Source organism: Pteropus medius, unplaced genomic scaffold (genome assembly GCF_902729225.1).
Source record: "Pteropus medius unplaced genomic scaffold, Ma_sr-lr_union100, whole genome shotgun sequence".
In the NCBI taxonomy this organism is placed as follows: domain Eukaryota; kingdom Metazoa; phylum Chordata; class Mammalia; order Chiroptera; family Pteropodidae; genus Pteropus; species Pteropus medius.
In genome coordinates, this window is record NW_024340849.1 from 23265073 (window position 1) to 23280609 (window position 15537).

At 38.1% G+C, this 15537-nt stretch overlaps 1 protein-coding gene across 1 annotated transcript in view; it reads left to right on the forward strand.

Moving 5' to 3' along the window:
* Positions 1–732: 732 nt before the first annotated feature.
* The window catches only part of RIT2 (Ras like without CAAX 2), a 312271-nt gene continuing 297466 nt past the window's right edge, over positions 733–15537 (forward strand). Inside the window, exon 1 of the mRNA XM_039842644.1 lies at positions 733–1144. Coding sequence (XP_039698578.1) covers positions 1042–1144 — 103 coding nt within the window. The 5' untranslated portion in view covers positions 733–1041. The remainder of the gene's footprint in view (positions 1145–15537) is intronic.

Here is a 15537-nt window from a genome sequence, read left to right on the forward strand (position 1 = left end):
ATTGAAAGTGTTCTAAGATCTTTGTTGTTTAGATTTCCAGAGAAAAGCAAAGAAAGACCATTAAGCTTTAAAAGTATTCAAATCAGAGGCAGAAGTTTGTACATTTAAAAAATAATCTATGATCTTTAATGCTACCATAATTGTCAGCAAAAATATTTATCTCTTTCATGCTTGACAGGATCCTTGTTTTAGGTTCTCCTAATAACCCGGTGTAAATAAGGATGATCCATGTCCAAAGATGACAATGACCTAATTCAAATATCTCTTTATGTTAGAACTGCAACTGTCAAGTGAGCTGACACAATTCCTGCCAGCCAGCTATTATTTAAACAACACTAAAGACCAGTCCCTAAGAGCCCTGAGTTACTGTTTTGTTTTTTCTTCTTCTTCTAAATTGGTAGTGACTCTTTTCTCAGAATGAGAACTGTGCAAAAAGATGGTGATAAAAGGCACAGAGATAAGCAACAGACATCTTTCTTAGTTAACTGACTCAGATTAGAAGAAAATAGTGTCTTTGAAGCTGTAGCTACAGAAATCAGCCTGTGAAACACAGAATCTTCTACTAAGTCTCAGATTCACTTCATCTAGCAGCCCCGCCTGGAAGGTAGCCAAGTACGTTTGCCTCTAACAACTAGTACCCTGCAGTGGGCAAGAGAAAGAAAGGAGGAGGGAGACAGAGTAAGGAAGAGAAATGAAGAAAGAAACAGGAGGAAAGGGGAGGAAGGAGAAAGAGAGAGGAGGGGGAGGAGAGAGAGAGAGAGAGAGAAAGAGAGAGAGAGAGAGAGAAATCATGGGAGACGTGAAAGAGTGAAGGATCGGAAGGAGGGGGGTAGGTAAAAGGCAGATTTTTATTGGAAGCAATTGAAGTGGTTGCTATGAGACCTGCTCGAGCACAGGACCAGCAGCCAGCCCGGCGCTGATGGTTCTTACCTCGCACTAAACCTTTCTTTTGACACAGTTTTAGAGTTGCTTAATATCTGAGCAAGCACCTGACACGGGTGACTTTTTCCTTCTTCATTCTCCTCCGGTCCCTCCGGTAAGATGGAGGTAGAAAACGAAGCCAGCTGCTCCCCCAGCAGCGCAGCAGGCGGGTCCAGAGAGTACAAGGTGGTAATGCTGGGAGCAGGGGGAGTTGGTAAAAGCGGTAAGTTTTAATACCAAATGCTGGGGAACGGAGGAACCTCTGTAGAGGGAACTCTATTGAATAAAAAAAAAATCAAAACAACAACAAAAAATGTAATAATATAATGCTAATGGTGTCAGAAGCTAGCTAGCTGCAGCAGTTAAACGCTAAGTGTCTGACAGGATGTTTAAAAGTGTAAGGACTGTTAAAGAGATGCTGATGAGTCAGGAGAATTGGGAGACAGCCCGTGATGATATATAGAACTTTAAGAGAATTGTTTTTTTTCCTCCCCCCTTTGATTTCCTGCTTGGTAATATCTGATCTTAATTTATATGTCTTTAAAAATAATAATAATGTGATATTTATGAAAGAGTCATGGTATGAAAAAAACATCTGCTCCTGTTCTCAAAAATATTTGTGTGAAATGCTATGAATATTCAATGAAACACACATACACAAACACAGACACACATGCAGGATTATACATGCTGATTGTTGTGTTTGTTTCTTAGGGGCTTCCTGTCTCTTTTTCCTTGTCTGAAATCTGACATAGCATGTGTGTGGGCTTTGAATGCCAAGAGAAAAGTTGGTTTTTGAAAATGATAGCTATTTAAGGAAAGTCACTATGGGACCTGTGCAGGATGATCCAGCCAAATGTTGTGGTTAACTGAATTAAAAGAGAAAACTACAAGAATAATGAATATGGGTGGTAATGAAGGTAAAATGGTAAATTGGTGCTAATACATAAAAAAGAGAAATTGTCAGTGGTTGGGTTTTTTGAGGATTTTAAAAAGCCAAATATAACAAATTAAAGAAATAGATATGCAGTAGTGTTTGAGGCTGAGTAAATGTTGGTTATCTTGAAGCTGTAGATACCACTAGAACATAAATATATAAACATAATTTTTCATATAAAAAGATTCCCACAGGGGATACATTGTTGGAGATGCCAAAAGACAGAAGAAATATTAGAGTTAGCATGAACAAAAAGTTTTTTTTTTGTTGTTGTTTTTAATTCAGTAGTTTTAGGGCTTGGCAAAGAAATTTAAAGTTGAGGCCAATATTATTGATATAGAACCCTTAACCCCCCCCGCCCCCAAAAGCTGAAAACTTTGGTAGTGGGTCCATAAGTGATAAGAAAGTTTATCAACAAAGGAAAGGGAAAAGCAAGTGCAACTTTAGCGGACAGCAAAGTAAAAAGGTTAGAAAAATAGCAAGAGACATAAAGTTGAACACCCTCAACATCTGGAAAAGAATTAACTATAAAAAGAAAAGAAATAGGTAAACATGCGTGTGGTAAATCACTACATACATATCAAAGTGAGAAAAATTAGTCTTCTCTCCTGGGAAGAAAACATGAAGTGAAACGCTTCACAAATGTATATGAGTGATGAATAAAAAAAAAAATATTTCCTTTTTTTTTTTTTTAAAAGTAATGGTTTAAAGGGGAAAGAATCAGAATAGATGAGAATTAGGAAGGGAGGGAAAGAAGAAGAATAAGGAGAAAATGATCCATATAAAATAAAACTATGTTTTGCAAGAACATAGACACAATGAAGAAGAAAAACAATGTGAGAATAAAATATCAAAAAGAGAGAGAAACAGATTTAAGGAACACACAGAAGGCTAATCAACAGAAATGCCACCAGCAGCTTGTGAAGTCATACAGATGTTGCAATGGTCCCATAATGTGCCCATGTATTACCTTTGTTTGCTGGCTTGGTATTTTCTTGTTTTACCGGGAACTTGAAGGATGTGGAAATAGAGTGGCTAGTTTTTAGTTGTTTATTCCATGCAAATGAAACTTGGAGAAAAGAGATGTTGGACAGGAGAATACTTCAGCAATATATCTAACCTGGAGATGATATTATGTTTCCTGTTTTGACCTCCCCCATGTATTATTTGTACTGACTGGTCATTGTCACCTCTCTGAAAACTAGAATTTTTTGACATAATAGAAATGGCCAGTAGAGTGACCTGGGTTGCTCTTACTTTCACTTTGTACAAAAGAAGCCAGTTCAGAATTTAATACTTGAGGAAAACCTTTCCAGTGTGACAAAGACAGGGGTAGCCAGCTCACTTCAGAGATAGTTAAGAATAAAAGAGGGTAAATAGTTTAGTTGTACTGATTTTATAAATAGCACACTTGGCTGTTACTTTCAGAGAGAAAACAACTCATACTATAATTCCAGGCTTGGAAAGTGCTGTCTTTAAGGCTAAATGTTTGAAATCGGAGTGATAGAATCACATCTTACCCTTGGGGTCTGTTCTATGATTCATTTGGTGTTACCAGTATATAAATGTTCAGGCACTGGATCGCGATATTAACCTTCTCTTGAAGGTTAAAATGTTTGCTTTCAAATGAACTAAAATATTTTTTTTAATTAAAAGCCACTTTCTGTATTGTTGAAGATTTAGATGAGTAAGAGTACAATTTCCTTTCCTTCCCACGATTTCAGTGGCTTATGTAAAAGGATCATACAAGCCAATTACATTGGGTTGTAGGAAGGGATTTCAAGAAGTCTGATATTCTGTAGAAACTAACCATGTATCAAGCTATAATTTGTTTCCAATTCTGAGTCAGTTCTGAGTCAGCCTTGAACATGAATGAGAAACTCAATTTACGGGAACCTTAACTTCTAAATGAACAAAATCTTGAAGATTTTCTATGCTTACTGAGAAATTAGAATTTTTTCTATCCATAATTTACTAAGACGTACTTTGGTGTGTAGGAAATTTTGAAAGGATTTGCAACTTTACTGGAGCAGAAATTCTCCTAAGATTTAAAATATATGGGTGAATACATGTACTGTGTGTAAGAAATTTCAAACCATAAGTAATCAGTCGACAAGTTACTGAGCATGCACTATGCATAGGCCCTGTACAAGTTACTACAGAGTAGAAACAAGAAGGATGTGAACATTTACGAAGCATCCATTATGTGGCGGTTATGGGCTACGTGTTTTTCATGCTTATATGCAGTCCTCTTCACCGTCTGATTCGGTGCTGCCATTTTTACAGATGAAAAAATCAAGGCCCAAAGAAGCAACTTGTGCCTGGTCATGGAAGTAATAATTTATAGAGTTCTGCGAAATTTTGTCTAACTCTATTACATCATGTTTAACACCCTGGGCAGGAAGAGCAAGAGTTTCACCATAGCTATTAAGAAGAAAATAGGGTGATTGGTATCGCATTCTCTACCTCCTGAATGTTATATTTAGAAGAGATCGAAACCATCTAGACTAATGCTCTCTTTTACACATCTATGCTTTTCAATATTTAAATTAATATAATTAAACACTATATATAATCCTTATATTCTATATATATAAAACATAGATCTATATTGTATTTACATTTATATAATTAAACAGTATAACTAAAATTAGCCAAGAAGGCTATAACTGCTGAGAAAACAGGACAAATAAGTAATAATCTCCATCTATTTGAAAGATGGAGAAAGTGAGGCAGCTGCAAGAAAGCTGTGTGAATGAATATACCAATGAAAACAAAGTCAAGATCTTGGCAGAGGGGCCCAGGATGACATCGTGAAGGGACTACATCAGTCCAGATAACCAAAACAGTGATTATGGAAATCAATAAACTGGAAGAATGGAAAAAAAAAAAGGACTTGCCAAATTCACACATGTGGTCGTGGCAGAGGCACATCTAGAATTCAAACCTGAAGCTATTTTCCCACCACACCAAAACTTTTACACAGGGTAAGCAAAATAAAAATTGGACCAATTATCCAATGAATTTTATGTAACTTGGGTACATTCTTAGGCTTCTATCTCTCTTCTGCTGTGTACCATCCCTTCACTTCCCTTAAAAAAAGAAAAAAAAAATTCACAGCTATAATTTAAAAGTTTAATGGAGTATAAACAAACAATCCTTATAACTGTTTGAAATATTGACTTTTCCATATGTTTGTGGTTTGATATAGATAAAGATTCATCAGTGATAGAGCATGGTTAGTGTCTGCTTATTTCCCGTGTATTCACATCTGGTTCTCCCAGTACAGACTCAAATTATTCTGCAGATCTAATTCAATACTTATACAACCTTGTTTTTTAAATAATTTAAAAAAATTTTTAATTGCAGTTGGCATATGATATATTAGTTTCAGGTTACAATACGATAATTAGACACATATTTCTTCCAAAGTGATCACCCTGATAAATCTAGTACCCATCTGACACCATATATAGTTATGACGATATTATTGACTATATTCCTTATGCTATACTTTATATTCCGATAACTATTTTGTAACTACCAATTTGTACATCTTAATCCCTTCTCCTTTTTTACCCATCTGATTACCCTTTCCCATCTGGTAACCATCAAAATGTTCTTTGTATCTATGAGTTTGTTTCTGTTTTGTTTGTTTGTTTATTTTGTTCTTTAGATTCCACATGTAAGCGAAATCATATGGCATTCATTTTTCTCTGTCTGACTTACTTCACTCAGCACAATACCCTCTAGGTCCATCAATGTTGTTGCAGAAGGCAAGATCTCATTCTTTTTTTATGGCTGAGTAATATTCCATTGTATATATGTAGCACCTATTCTTTATCCATTCATCCATTGATGGACACCCAAGTATCTTCCGTATCATGACTATTTTAAATAATGTTGCAATGAACATCTGGATTCACATGTCCCTTCAAAGTAGTGTTTTGGGTTTCTTCAGATAAATATCCAGAAGTGGGATTACTGGGTCCTTCTCTGTCTTTTGTTATAGCCTGTGTTTTTAAGTTTATTTTGTCTCATATAAGTTTTGCTTTCCCAGCTTTCTTATTTGTTTGTTTCCACTTTCATAAAACATCTTTTTTCATCCCTTCACCTTCAGTCTATCTGTGTCTTTCAATCTGAAGTGAGTCTCTTCTAGACAGCATATCTAAGGGTCTTGTTTTCTTGCTCATTCAGCCGCACTTTCTTTTAATTGGATAATTCATTCTATTTACATTTAAAATAACTATTGATAAATATGTAGTTATTGCCATTTTATTCATATATTTTGATCTTTTTTTCTTCTTAAAGAAGTCCCTCCAACATTTCCTGTAATACAGGCTTGGTACTGATAAACTCCTTTAGGTTTTTCTTATCTAGGAAGGTTTTTATCTGTCTTTTGATTCTAAATAATAGCTTTGCTGGGTAAAGTAATCTTAGTCGTAGGTCCTCGCTTTTTATTACTTTGACTATTTTATGCCAGTTCCTTCTGCCCTGCAAGGTTTCTGTTGAGAAATCAGCTGACAGTCTTATGGGGGCACCCTTATAGATAACTAACTGCTTTTCTCTTGTTTCTTTTAAGATTCTCTTTTTGTCTTTAACCTTTGGCAATTTAATTATGATGTGTCTTGGTGGGGGCCTCTTTGGGTTCATCTTGTTTGGGACTCTCTGCACTTTCTGGGCTTGTATGTCTATTTCTTTCACCAGGTTAGGGAAGTATTCATTCATTATTTCTTGAAATAGGTTTTCAATTCCTTGCTCTCTCCCCCTTCTGGTATCCCTATGATGTAAAAGTTCATGTGCTTGATGTTGTCCCAGAGACTCCTTAAACTATCTTCATTTTTTTGGATTCTGTTATCTTGTTGCCATTCTGATTAGGTGTTTTCTACTATCTTATCTTCTAAATCACTGATTCAAACCTCTGCTTCATCTAATCTACTGTTGATTCCTCCTAAGATAGTCTTCATTTCATTTGTTGTATTCTTCATTTCTGACTGGTTCTTTTTTATGTTTCTTATCTCAATTTTTATGTTTTCTATCTCTTTATTAAAGTTTTCACTTAGCTCATCTACTCTTCCCCTAAGTTCATGGACCATTCTTGTTATTACTGTATTGAACTCTGAATCTGGTAGATTGTTGTCTCCATTTTGTTCAGTTCTTTTTCTGGAGCTGTATTCTGTTCTTTCATTTGGGACATGTTTCTTTGTCTCCCCATTATGGCTTCCTCCCTGTGTTTATTTCTATGTATTAGGTGGAGCCGTTATGTCTCCCCGTCCTAATAGAGTGACCTTATGTTGTAGGTGTCCTGTGGGGCCCAGTGGTGCAGTCTCCCTGGTCACCTGTGCCAGGTGCTCCAGGTATGTACCCTATATGGGTTATGTGTGTCTTCCTGTAGCAGTTGAGCTTTGGTTGTTGTTTGCATGTCAATGGGAAGGATTGACACTTGGATTGATTGGTTGTGAGGACTGGCTGGGACTATAGCGAAGAAGCTGTTGTGCAGGGGCTGACCCTATGGAGTAGGATTCACTTTATTAGAACTCTGGTACTTGCCCAGTCTGTCCTTTGTATGTGTCATCCTTGGATGCGACCCTGGTGATGCTCTGCCTCAGCTGGACACAGGGCACACAGGACTGGGCCTCTTGGCAGGGGCCCTACTGCAGGCCAAGTTTAGCCACAGCCTGTGCCCTGCCTGGGGCCACCTGGCATGAGCCACCACGCAATGTGCATATGGCTGCCACCTGCGCTGGACTTGGATGTGCCTCAAAAGGCAAAGCCACAAACCAAGGCCAGATGCTATTAGGGCCAAGCTCAGGGATGTTCAGCAAGAGGTATGGAGCATGCCGAGGCCAGATGCTGCTTGTTTGGGTTTCATGAACATTTGAAAGATTTTAGGAAAGTCTATAGCATGAGCCAAAATGGGCCATTTGTATAGAAAAGCCTCTGGAAGGGGATTGGATGGGCCTGCAAGTTGAGAGGCGCAGGGTCTCAGGGAATCTCTGGAGCGGGGTGACCTGTGGTAGCCAGGTTGATGAAGACTCAGACATGGCGCCTGCTCGCAGCTGCGCATCGAAAAAGGGGAGGGCATCAACAAAGGAAAAATGGCTTCTTCCAGTACTTCTATCTGAGAGAACACTGCTCCTACAGCCCTGAAGCCAGACAACTCAGTTCTTCCCTGTGTGTCCCTGGCACCTTTTGAGCTGCTGCCCCAGCTCTGGAGCTCAGAGAGAGTGAGTCCATCAGTGATTAAGTGAGCACATAGGCCCCTTAAGAGGAATGTCTGCAACTACCTCAGCCCATTTCACTAAGCCACACTCTCCGTTGGTTTTCACAGCCAGAGGTTATGGGGACTTCTCTTCCTGGCACTGGAACCCTGGGCTGGGGAGCCCAGTGTGAGGCTGGGACCTCTCATTCTTTCGGCAAGGGGACCTCCACAGCACAGATATCTCTCCCAATTCTCAACCACAACACATGGGTGTGAGACCAGCCCGTTCCGCATCTCCACCCCTCCTACCAGTCTTGAGGAAGCCTCTTCTGTGTGTCCTCAGTGTAGGACTTCTGTTCAGCTAGATTTCAAGCAATTCTCAATGATAGTTGTTCTGTAGTTAAGTTGTAATTTAAATGTTTGTGAGAGAAGGCAAGCACAGTGTTTACTCTGCCATCTTGAACAGACTATAAGATTTTATTTTCTAAAATACACTTTATCTATTCTGTTTCATGATCTTATTTGAGGATAAAATGATTTAAGGAAGCAAGTAGGTCATCTATGGCCTTATTTTGATGAAGTACCTGAGGCACAGAAATGTTAAGAGATTAGTTCAAGAGTACACAGAAATAAGTAAGAACTAGGAAAATAACTCAATTTTTGTAACTCTAAATTGTTTTCCCATCAAATTTCATGAGCAAGGTAGGGAACGTATCTAAATATCAGATGAGATCTATATATTCTTCCCCAGTCCTTAACATCCGTCTTGAAATTACACTGGTGAAATTTTGCGTGAAATATTGTCAAGTGTGAAATGGGTATGAAATATGCAAGTCATTGGGAAGGTAGAGTGTGTTATTTCTAACTACTATTCCAGACATGACCCCTACCATCTCATGGGGGAAAATATAATATATACTACAAAGTGATAAGTTTATATTAGGCCTCTGACATAAGAGCTATAGAAGCTTAGGGGTAAGGAGTGGCTAAATCTGCATGTGAAAAGTTGAGAAAGAATCCCAGTAGAGATTATATTTGTACTGTGTATTAAAGGACGAGTAGAATTTCTTGAAGTTGAGAAGGGAAAGTATAGGGAGAGCTGGGGTTGGAGAGGAAGAGAATTTATTGGGAACAGAGCATGCAAAGGTAAAAAGGAATGTGTGGGTTATCATTTTTTTAAATGGACTTAATGACTTAGTATCTTTGGGGGCAATTAATGGAAAAATTTCTCAACTTAAAAAGCTTTAAAAAATCTCTTTAAAAATTGCTTAAAACATATCTTAGGAAAGTACGAAAAGTAAAACAAAACAAATAAGCTGAAAACATAAAAAGTATCAGGAAACTCAGAATTGATTAGAATGCATCCATTATAAACTTTTTGTAAAGAGAAATCTCATTTGTAAAATAAGCAATCATACTCTGCCCCACATCCTTCTGCAATTTGTCTCTGTGACACATTCAGGGTTTTGTGTAGCAGGGATTTATAAAATCAAAGCAATAACAATATTTTCTGAGGTAAACAAAAAGCAGCACAAGTCAATTCCTTCAACCACAGTAAATTGGTATAAAAAGGTAAAAAAACTGAGCCTTCATCTGATGAATTAAATCAAGGCAAACAATCAAGTGCATTATTCACTGAAGGTCTGTGTTTTACTTCTTTAGCAGAAATTTGGATCTGACAATGCTGGACAATAGTCAGATCATGACCATGTGTTATTTGAACCCTCTGAATGGCAAAGGCAAAAGAAAAATTAACAAGGTAAAAATGAAATGATTTCAAGACTGGAGGGCCCTCTGCTCTCACTCTTAATTATCAACACCCTAATTACACTGCAAATGATCACTCACTGCAATGCTGTCAGTGAGAATTAGCCAAGAGGTTCAAATAAGGCCGAGTAATGAAGAAAGTTAATATCTACTCGCTCGAGTAATGACTGGAAGTGTAATTCATGTAAAAAGTGTTGACTGACAATATTTCTAAGATTATATGCACTTTATAGATTTTACATTGACAAAAAAAGAGTTAGTACAGCTCTATGTCTTCAGCAAAGAAAAAGCCTAGAGATGAATGAATTAGTAGTGGTCTCTAACTACCCACATGCTGCTGGGCTCTTGACATTTACACATGTACTCTGGTGTCCCAGTGGCCAATGGTCTATCACATTTACCTAGCCCCATTTACTCCTCACATTGATCTTGTGAGGTAGATAATAGTGTCTGCATTTTATACGTGAGAAAACTGAGGCTCATGGAAAAATAAATATGCCCAGAGACACAGATATTAAACGATGAAGCTGAGGTGCCTACACATATATGTCTAAGTTCAGTGCTTATACTATTTTCATTTTCCCACCCTGAGGGTTCTTATATTGTTTTTGACAGCTAGTACAACGCCCCACCCCCGTCCCCGCTCCCCACCGCCACACACAAACACAGGAAAGAGGAAAGAGAGAGAGAGGAACAGAATAGCTGATAGAAACTGCAGGTCACAAATGGAAAATACCTTTAGTGTGTGTGTGTGTGTGTGTGTGTGTGTGTGTGTGTGTGTGTGTGTGTGTGTGTGTGTGTGTGTGTGGTGCGATGCGCGTATGCGTGCGTGTCTAAAACTGTGAAAGGCCCTGAAATATTACCAAGAATTAGATATAACTCCCTCCCTGATCAGGGAGTAAAAAGGATATATAACCAGAGAATTGTAATTCAACTGGTTAATTACGAACATTGAGATGTACACATGGTACTTTGAAAGCAATGCAAACTATGGTCAAGAAGTCTGAGTGACCTAACATAGGTTGCTCAGCTGCTCAGCTATAGCATTAGAACCAGAAGCCCCTTGACTTACTATATCATAGATTTTTTTCCATTAGATCATGCTGCCTCCCACATACCAGCATAAAATCTGCTTCTCCTAATGCGTTTGAGCTACTGATGGTGACTCTTTTTGAATGTATGTGTCTTTGCAATGTGGTAGCATTGTAACTGAAAATACACTGATGGGTGACTCCTCTGCATTGCTTGCGAGCATGCAGGAAACTCTCTTATTACTGAATTTGGTTGTTTTTCACGAAGTGCATCAATGATATCAATTCAGTCACTCAGGCTTTGCTCGTAAATGTCAGCTCTCTGATGACCGTCACCAAATGGCGCCATCTGCTCTTCTGGTTCATCAGCGGGCATCAGCTAAGTGTCATTATTGGCAACTGTGCCAACTCATCCCTTCTGCCCTTTCTGCCTGCCATAACCCTGCTCCAGCTAACACCAGAGCACCAGCATTGGAATAAGACCTCTTCTAATCTCCACGCTCGCAGGTAGTTCAGCATCCTGACACAGCCAAGTGTATTGGAGGGATAGCAGCATATGCCAGATTCTCCTGGAGTATGTGTGAAGGATAGACTGTGCAGAGCATGCTGGCGTATGCTGGCGTATGCTGAGGACAGTAGCCTCTGTCTCTTTGGGGATGTTGTATTGAGACAGAGTCAGAGGCCACACAAGGTTTATAATTCCAGGAAAAAAATCTTTAATTGAACTTGAATGAGATTGTATAGAAAATTTGTGGACTCACAATGGAACACCAGACAAGGATATTTAGCTAGATATGTTGTATAAATGAGGAAGGTCTTCGTTCAGTAGACTGCTTATATAGAGAAGGCGTTGTATGCATAGTCATTCATTGAATGGATAAAAAAACTTTAGGTAGTTTATTACTCCATAGTTTCTCTAAATATGCTTTAAAATAAGAACCATGTCAATGTATGTTTGTGCATAAATTTATGTACATTCATAAGAAGGAATGAGTTTTGATTTGTCTAAATTTTGTCTTTCAATTTATTCCTACAACAAAGACCAAATAAGAGCCCACATTTTTGAGTCTTACATATGCCTAACCCTGTTCTAAGTGCTTTATGTACATTATTTCATTGAATCTTCCCAAAATGCTGCAGCATAGGTGTGGCAATTATCCCTAATAGACAGATGAGAAAAGTAAGGCTTGAAGAAGGTGAGTAATTTGCTCAGGAACCCAGAACTTGCTGTGTCTGTGCAAGTCTTAGCCACCACCGGATCCCGAGCTCTTTGTCACTCTCCACTATACCAGTCGTCATTCCATGTTCTCGATCTATCCTTGATCTTCAGGATCTGGCCTCAGCATAGAAATTATGACAGAACAACAAGGTGAACTGGAGGTTTGAGTATCCTAGGTAATACAGATTTATGTTTTTTTCACCTATAAAATACGGATAACAACAATAACTACTGCAATGACTCATAGACTATAACAAAACTGGCACATAGTAAATGCTGAATAATGCTTGTAACATAAATGGATAACTTTGTTTTTAATTATTTGTCTTTAATAGCATTTGACCTTGCACAAGTCACTTAAGCTCCTTGAATCTCCATTTTCTTCATCCTAAAAATGGCATTAATTAAAATTACCTCAGAGGGTTATTGGGTAGATGACATTAGAAAACATTATATAAAAGAGTAAACTATGGTACTCAAGATATTACCTTCTCTTTAAATCTGTTGCCTGCGATCTGCTTGTCTTCCTCCTTCCCTCACTACCTCACTCACTGCCCCCTTCCTCTTTCCCCTTCTTCTTTCCTCCCTTCTTTCCTTCTGCCCTCCTTCCTTTCTCTCTTCCACACCTCTACCCAAGGCAGTCTACCTCAGTAAGGTGGGGAGGGTGATAGCAGATCTTTCAGATGAGTTCTAGGAAAATGCAATTTGGATTAAATATTATAAATGTGTCATATATCCACCTGGTCTCTGCCTATTCTTGCTCTTTATATCCTTATATTGATTAGTTTTAGCTTTAGTCTCTTGAGTGATGATTTCAATGACAATAATAATTGTGGCTGTCTAGTTACCCTAGTAAACAATCCTTTTATTCAAACACTCACACATACCCACACCTACACACACACACACTTGCACACACACACACACACACACACACACACACACACAACCTGCCTGTCTGCCTGCCAGAGAAAATCTTGGGGGAAAATTGCCTGGCCTTGCTGCAGTAGCTACAAAAGGTCTGCTTAGAGGGGCTAATGTTTGTAACAGAGCATGCCTGTGCTTGAATCTGGATTGAAATTAATTTCTCCAATACATGTGTTGCTTTAATAAATTCTGAATAATATGTTTCCCTTGTTCTCCACAGTAGCAATGTTGCTACATTTAAATGTAGAGTCATATTTAATGGCTGCAGGAAAAGTTAATAATAAGCTAAACACATCTAGATTTGTTTAAATTAAAGAAGTCAGACTATTTATTTAAAATCACAAGGGGGCACATCTGTTATTTGAAATTGTAAAGACTTTAGCTCATGGGTCCGCTCCTATCATCTTTTAACCCCCACATCCCATTGTTTTCTGCTTTCCACACCACCGTCAAGCCATTTGTCCTGAGATTCCATTTTGCTTCTTTCTTCTTCTGCTCGGATATCTTTAGTGGCTTCCCATTGTCAACAGGCTGACATCAGAAGCTCACAGGACTCTTGATGTCTGAGACATGTGGGACTATGTGTTAACTGATCATCAAGGAGGCATCCCTAAGGCTAGTCAGAAGGACGGCTGTTGTATTGGATGGCACAGAGGAGTCAAGCCAGAGAGGGCAGAAATTTGGGAACTCGAGAGAACTGATAGGAGCTGGGAGGGGTCAGTGAGGAGTTGAAACAAAGAGTCAAGAACACCTTGGCAATTGAGTCAGATGAAGTACAAGTGGGGAGATTCAGAACTGAGGTTCTAAAGGCCGAGATGCTATAGAAATGTTATTTTAAGTGGGCCCTGCTGGTCTACAGCCATGCCACCCTGAACAAGCCCAATCCCATCTGATTTTGGAAGCTAAGCCAGGTCGGGCCTGGTTAGTACTTGGATGGGAGACCACCTAGAAAGGTGCTGTGGGCATAAAAAATAAAATATAAGGGATTGTAAACTGACAAGGTCCTTGTAATCTGTGAAGTCAACCAAGGGTTGCCTCACCTAAAACAAACAAACAAACAAACAAAAACAAATAAATAAATGGGCCTTGGTATAATATAATTTGTTGGACTTTATCTCTCTCTTGGCCTCTCTCTATGTCTCTGTGTCTCTTTCTCTTTCCTTCCCTCAGTGTGAGCTATGCTCAGATCTAAAAAGACCCATAACTACCATAACTATCCGTCTTGTAGACAAATTATTCTACTTTTAGTCCCTCAAATTCTTGAGACTTCTTTCCTATAATATTCACATAATTATTCTATCACAAGCTCTCTCCTCCTTTTTCTCACGTTATCTAGTTTTAGCTGTCCTTCCAGGTTCTACACAAGTACTTTCTGCTCCTTAATATCTGCCATATTCTCCAATCTAACATTTCTCTCCTTAAATTCTTTATTAACAATTTTATAACTGCTCATAATTATATAGTTTCTTTTGGTATCTGGTTAGTCATCTTAAATGTTATTTAAATCTCTCATTTTTATTTGCCTTGCTATCTTTTTATATTTTATCTCCCCATCTTTATTGCAAAGTCCTGCAGGGTAGGAAATAAATTTTATATTGTCTTTTCCCTCCCACATAACTAATGGTAGTAAATTCTCAAAAATATTTATAAATTTAGTTTTCCTCTTTTATTTTTGAAAAAATGAGAGGAAGATACCCCACATATGTAGTGAAATAAAACTAAGCAATATTCTAAAATTTTATAATACAAAGAGCCATGGATATAGAGAAAAAAAAATGGCACCCATAGAAATGTAATAGGTATGTGAACATAAAGTAGGTCATGGCTTAAAAAAACCTAGACTCAGGCCAGCATGAATGGCTTTTGGCGACAATGAATTTGAAGATGCATAAGTCTACCCTATGTTTAGGATGCTCATTGACACAAAGAGCCCAAAGCAAGACTTTTCAGATAGGAAAGAACAAGTAAGATGCAAATGCCTCTTTACAAGAAGTAATAAGTGATCATGTGCCAGGCAGATACTGTAGAATCAGAAGCCATGCAAATTACTTGATAGCCAGAGAGCAGAGACAAGCTGGCAGCCAAATACATATGAGACATTGAAAATAACTTATGTTTTACTTTCCAAACCATTTTCCATTGGACACCAGGAGGAGAGTGAGGGGGAAGAAAAGTAGTTTATAAAGTGTTCTGGGAAAACCTTAGTAAATAAGCCTGTAGACCTTTGTTTACTCCTGTTTTTTGAGTTCCTCATGCTTACTAACATCTCAAGGAAAAATTATTTTTTGGTTAACACTAAGAAAAACTGAGTTAGGTTATGACTGTAACTCTAAAATTTGAAGCAACCGCAAGTTTCCACATATTTTTTTCTGTGAGGGTGAAAACTGTCTTGGGTCACGATTTACTTTTGACAACCTTTATTCTAAAATGAAAGGAAAGAAGAATCCATAAGAATAGCAGACTCACAGGACTAGATTATAATCAATGCATCACACTTTCTCCCTGGCTTCAGGAAGCTCAAAACTCAAGAAGG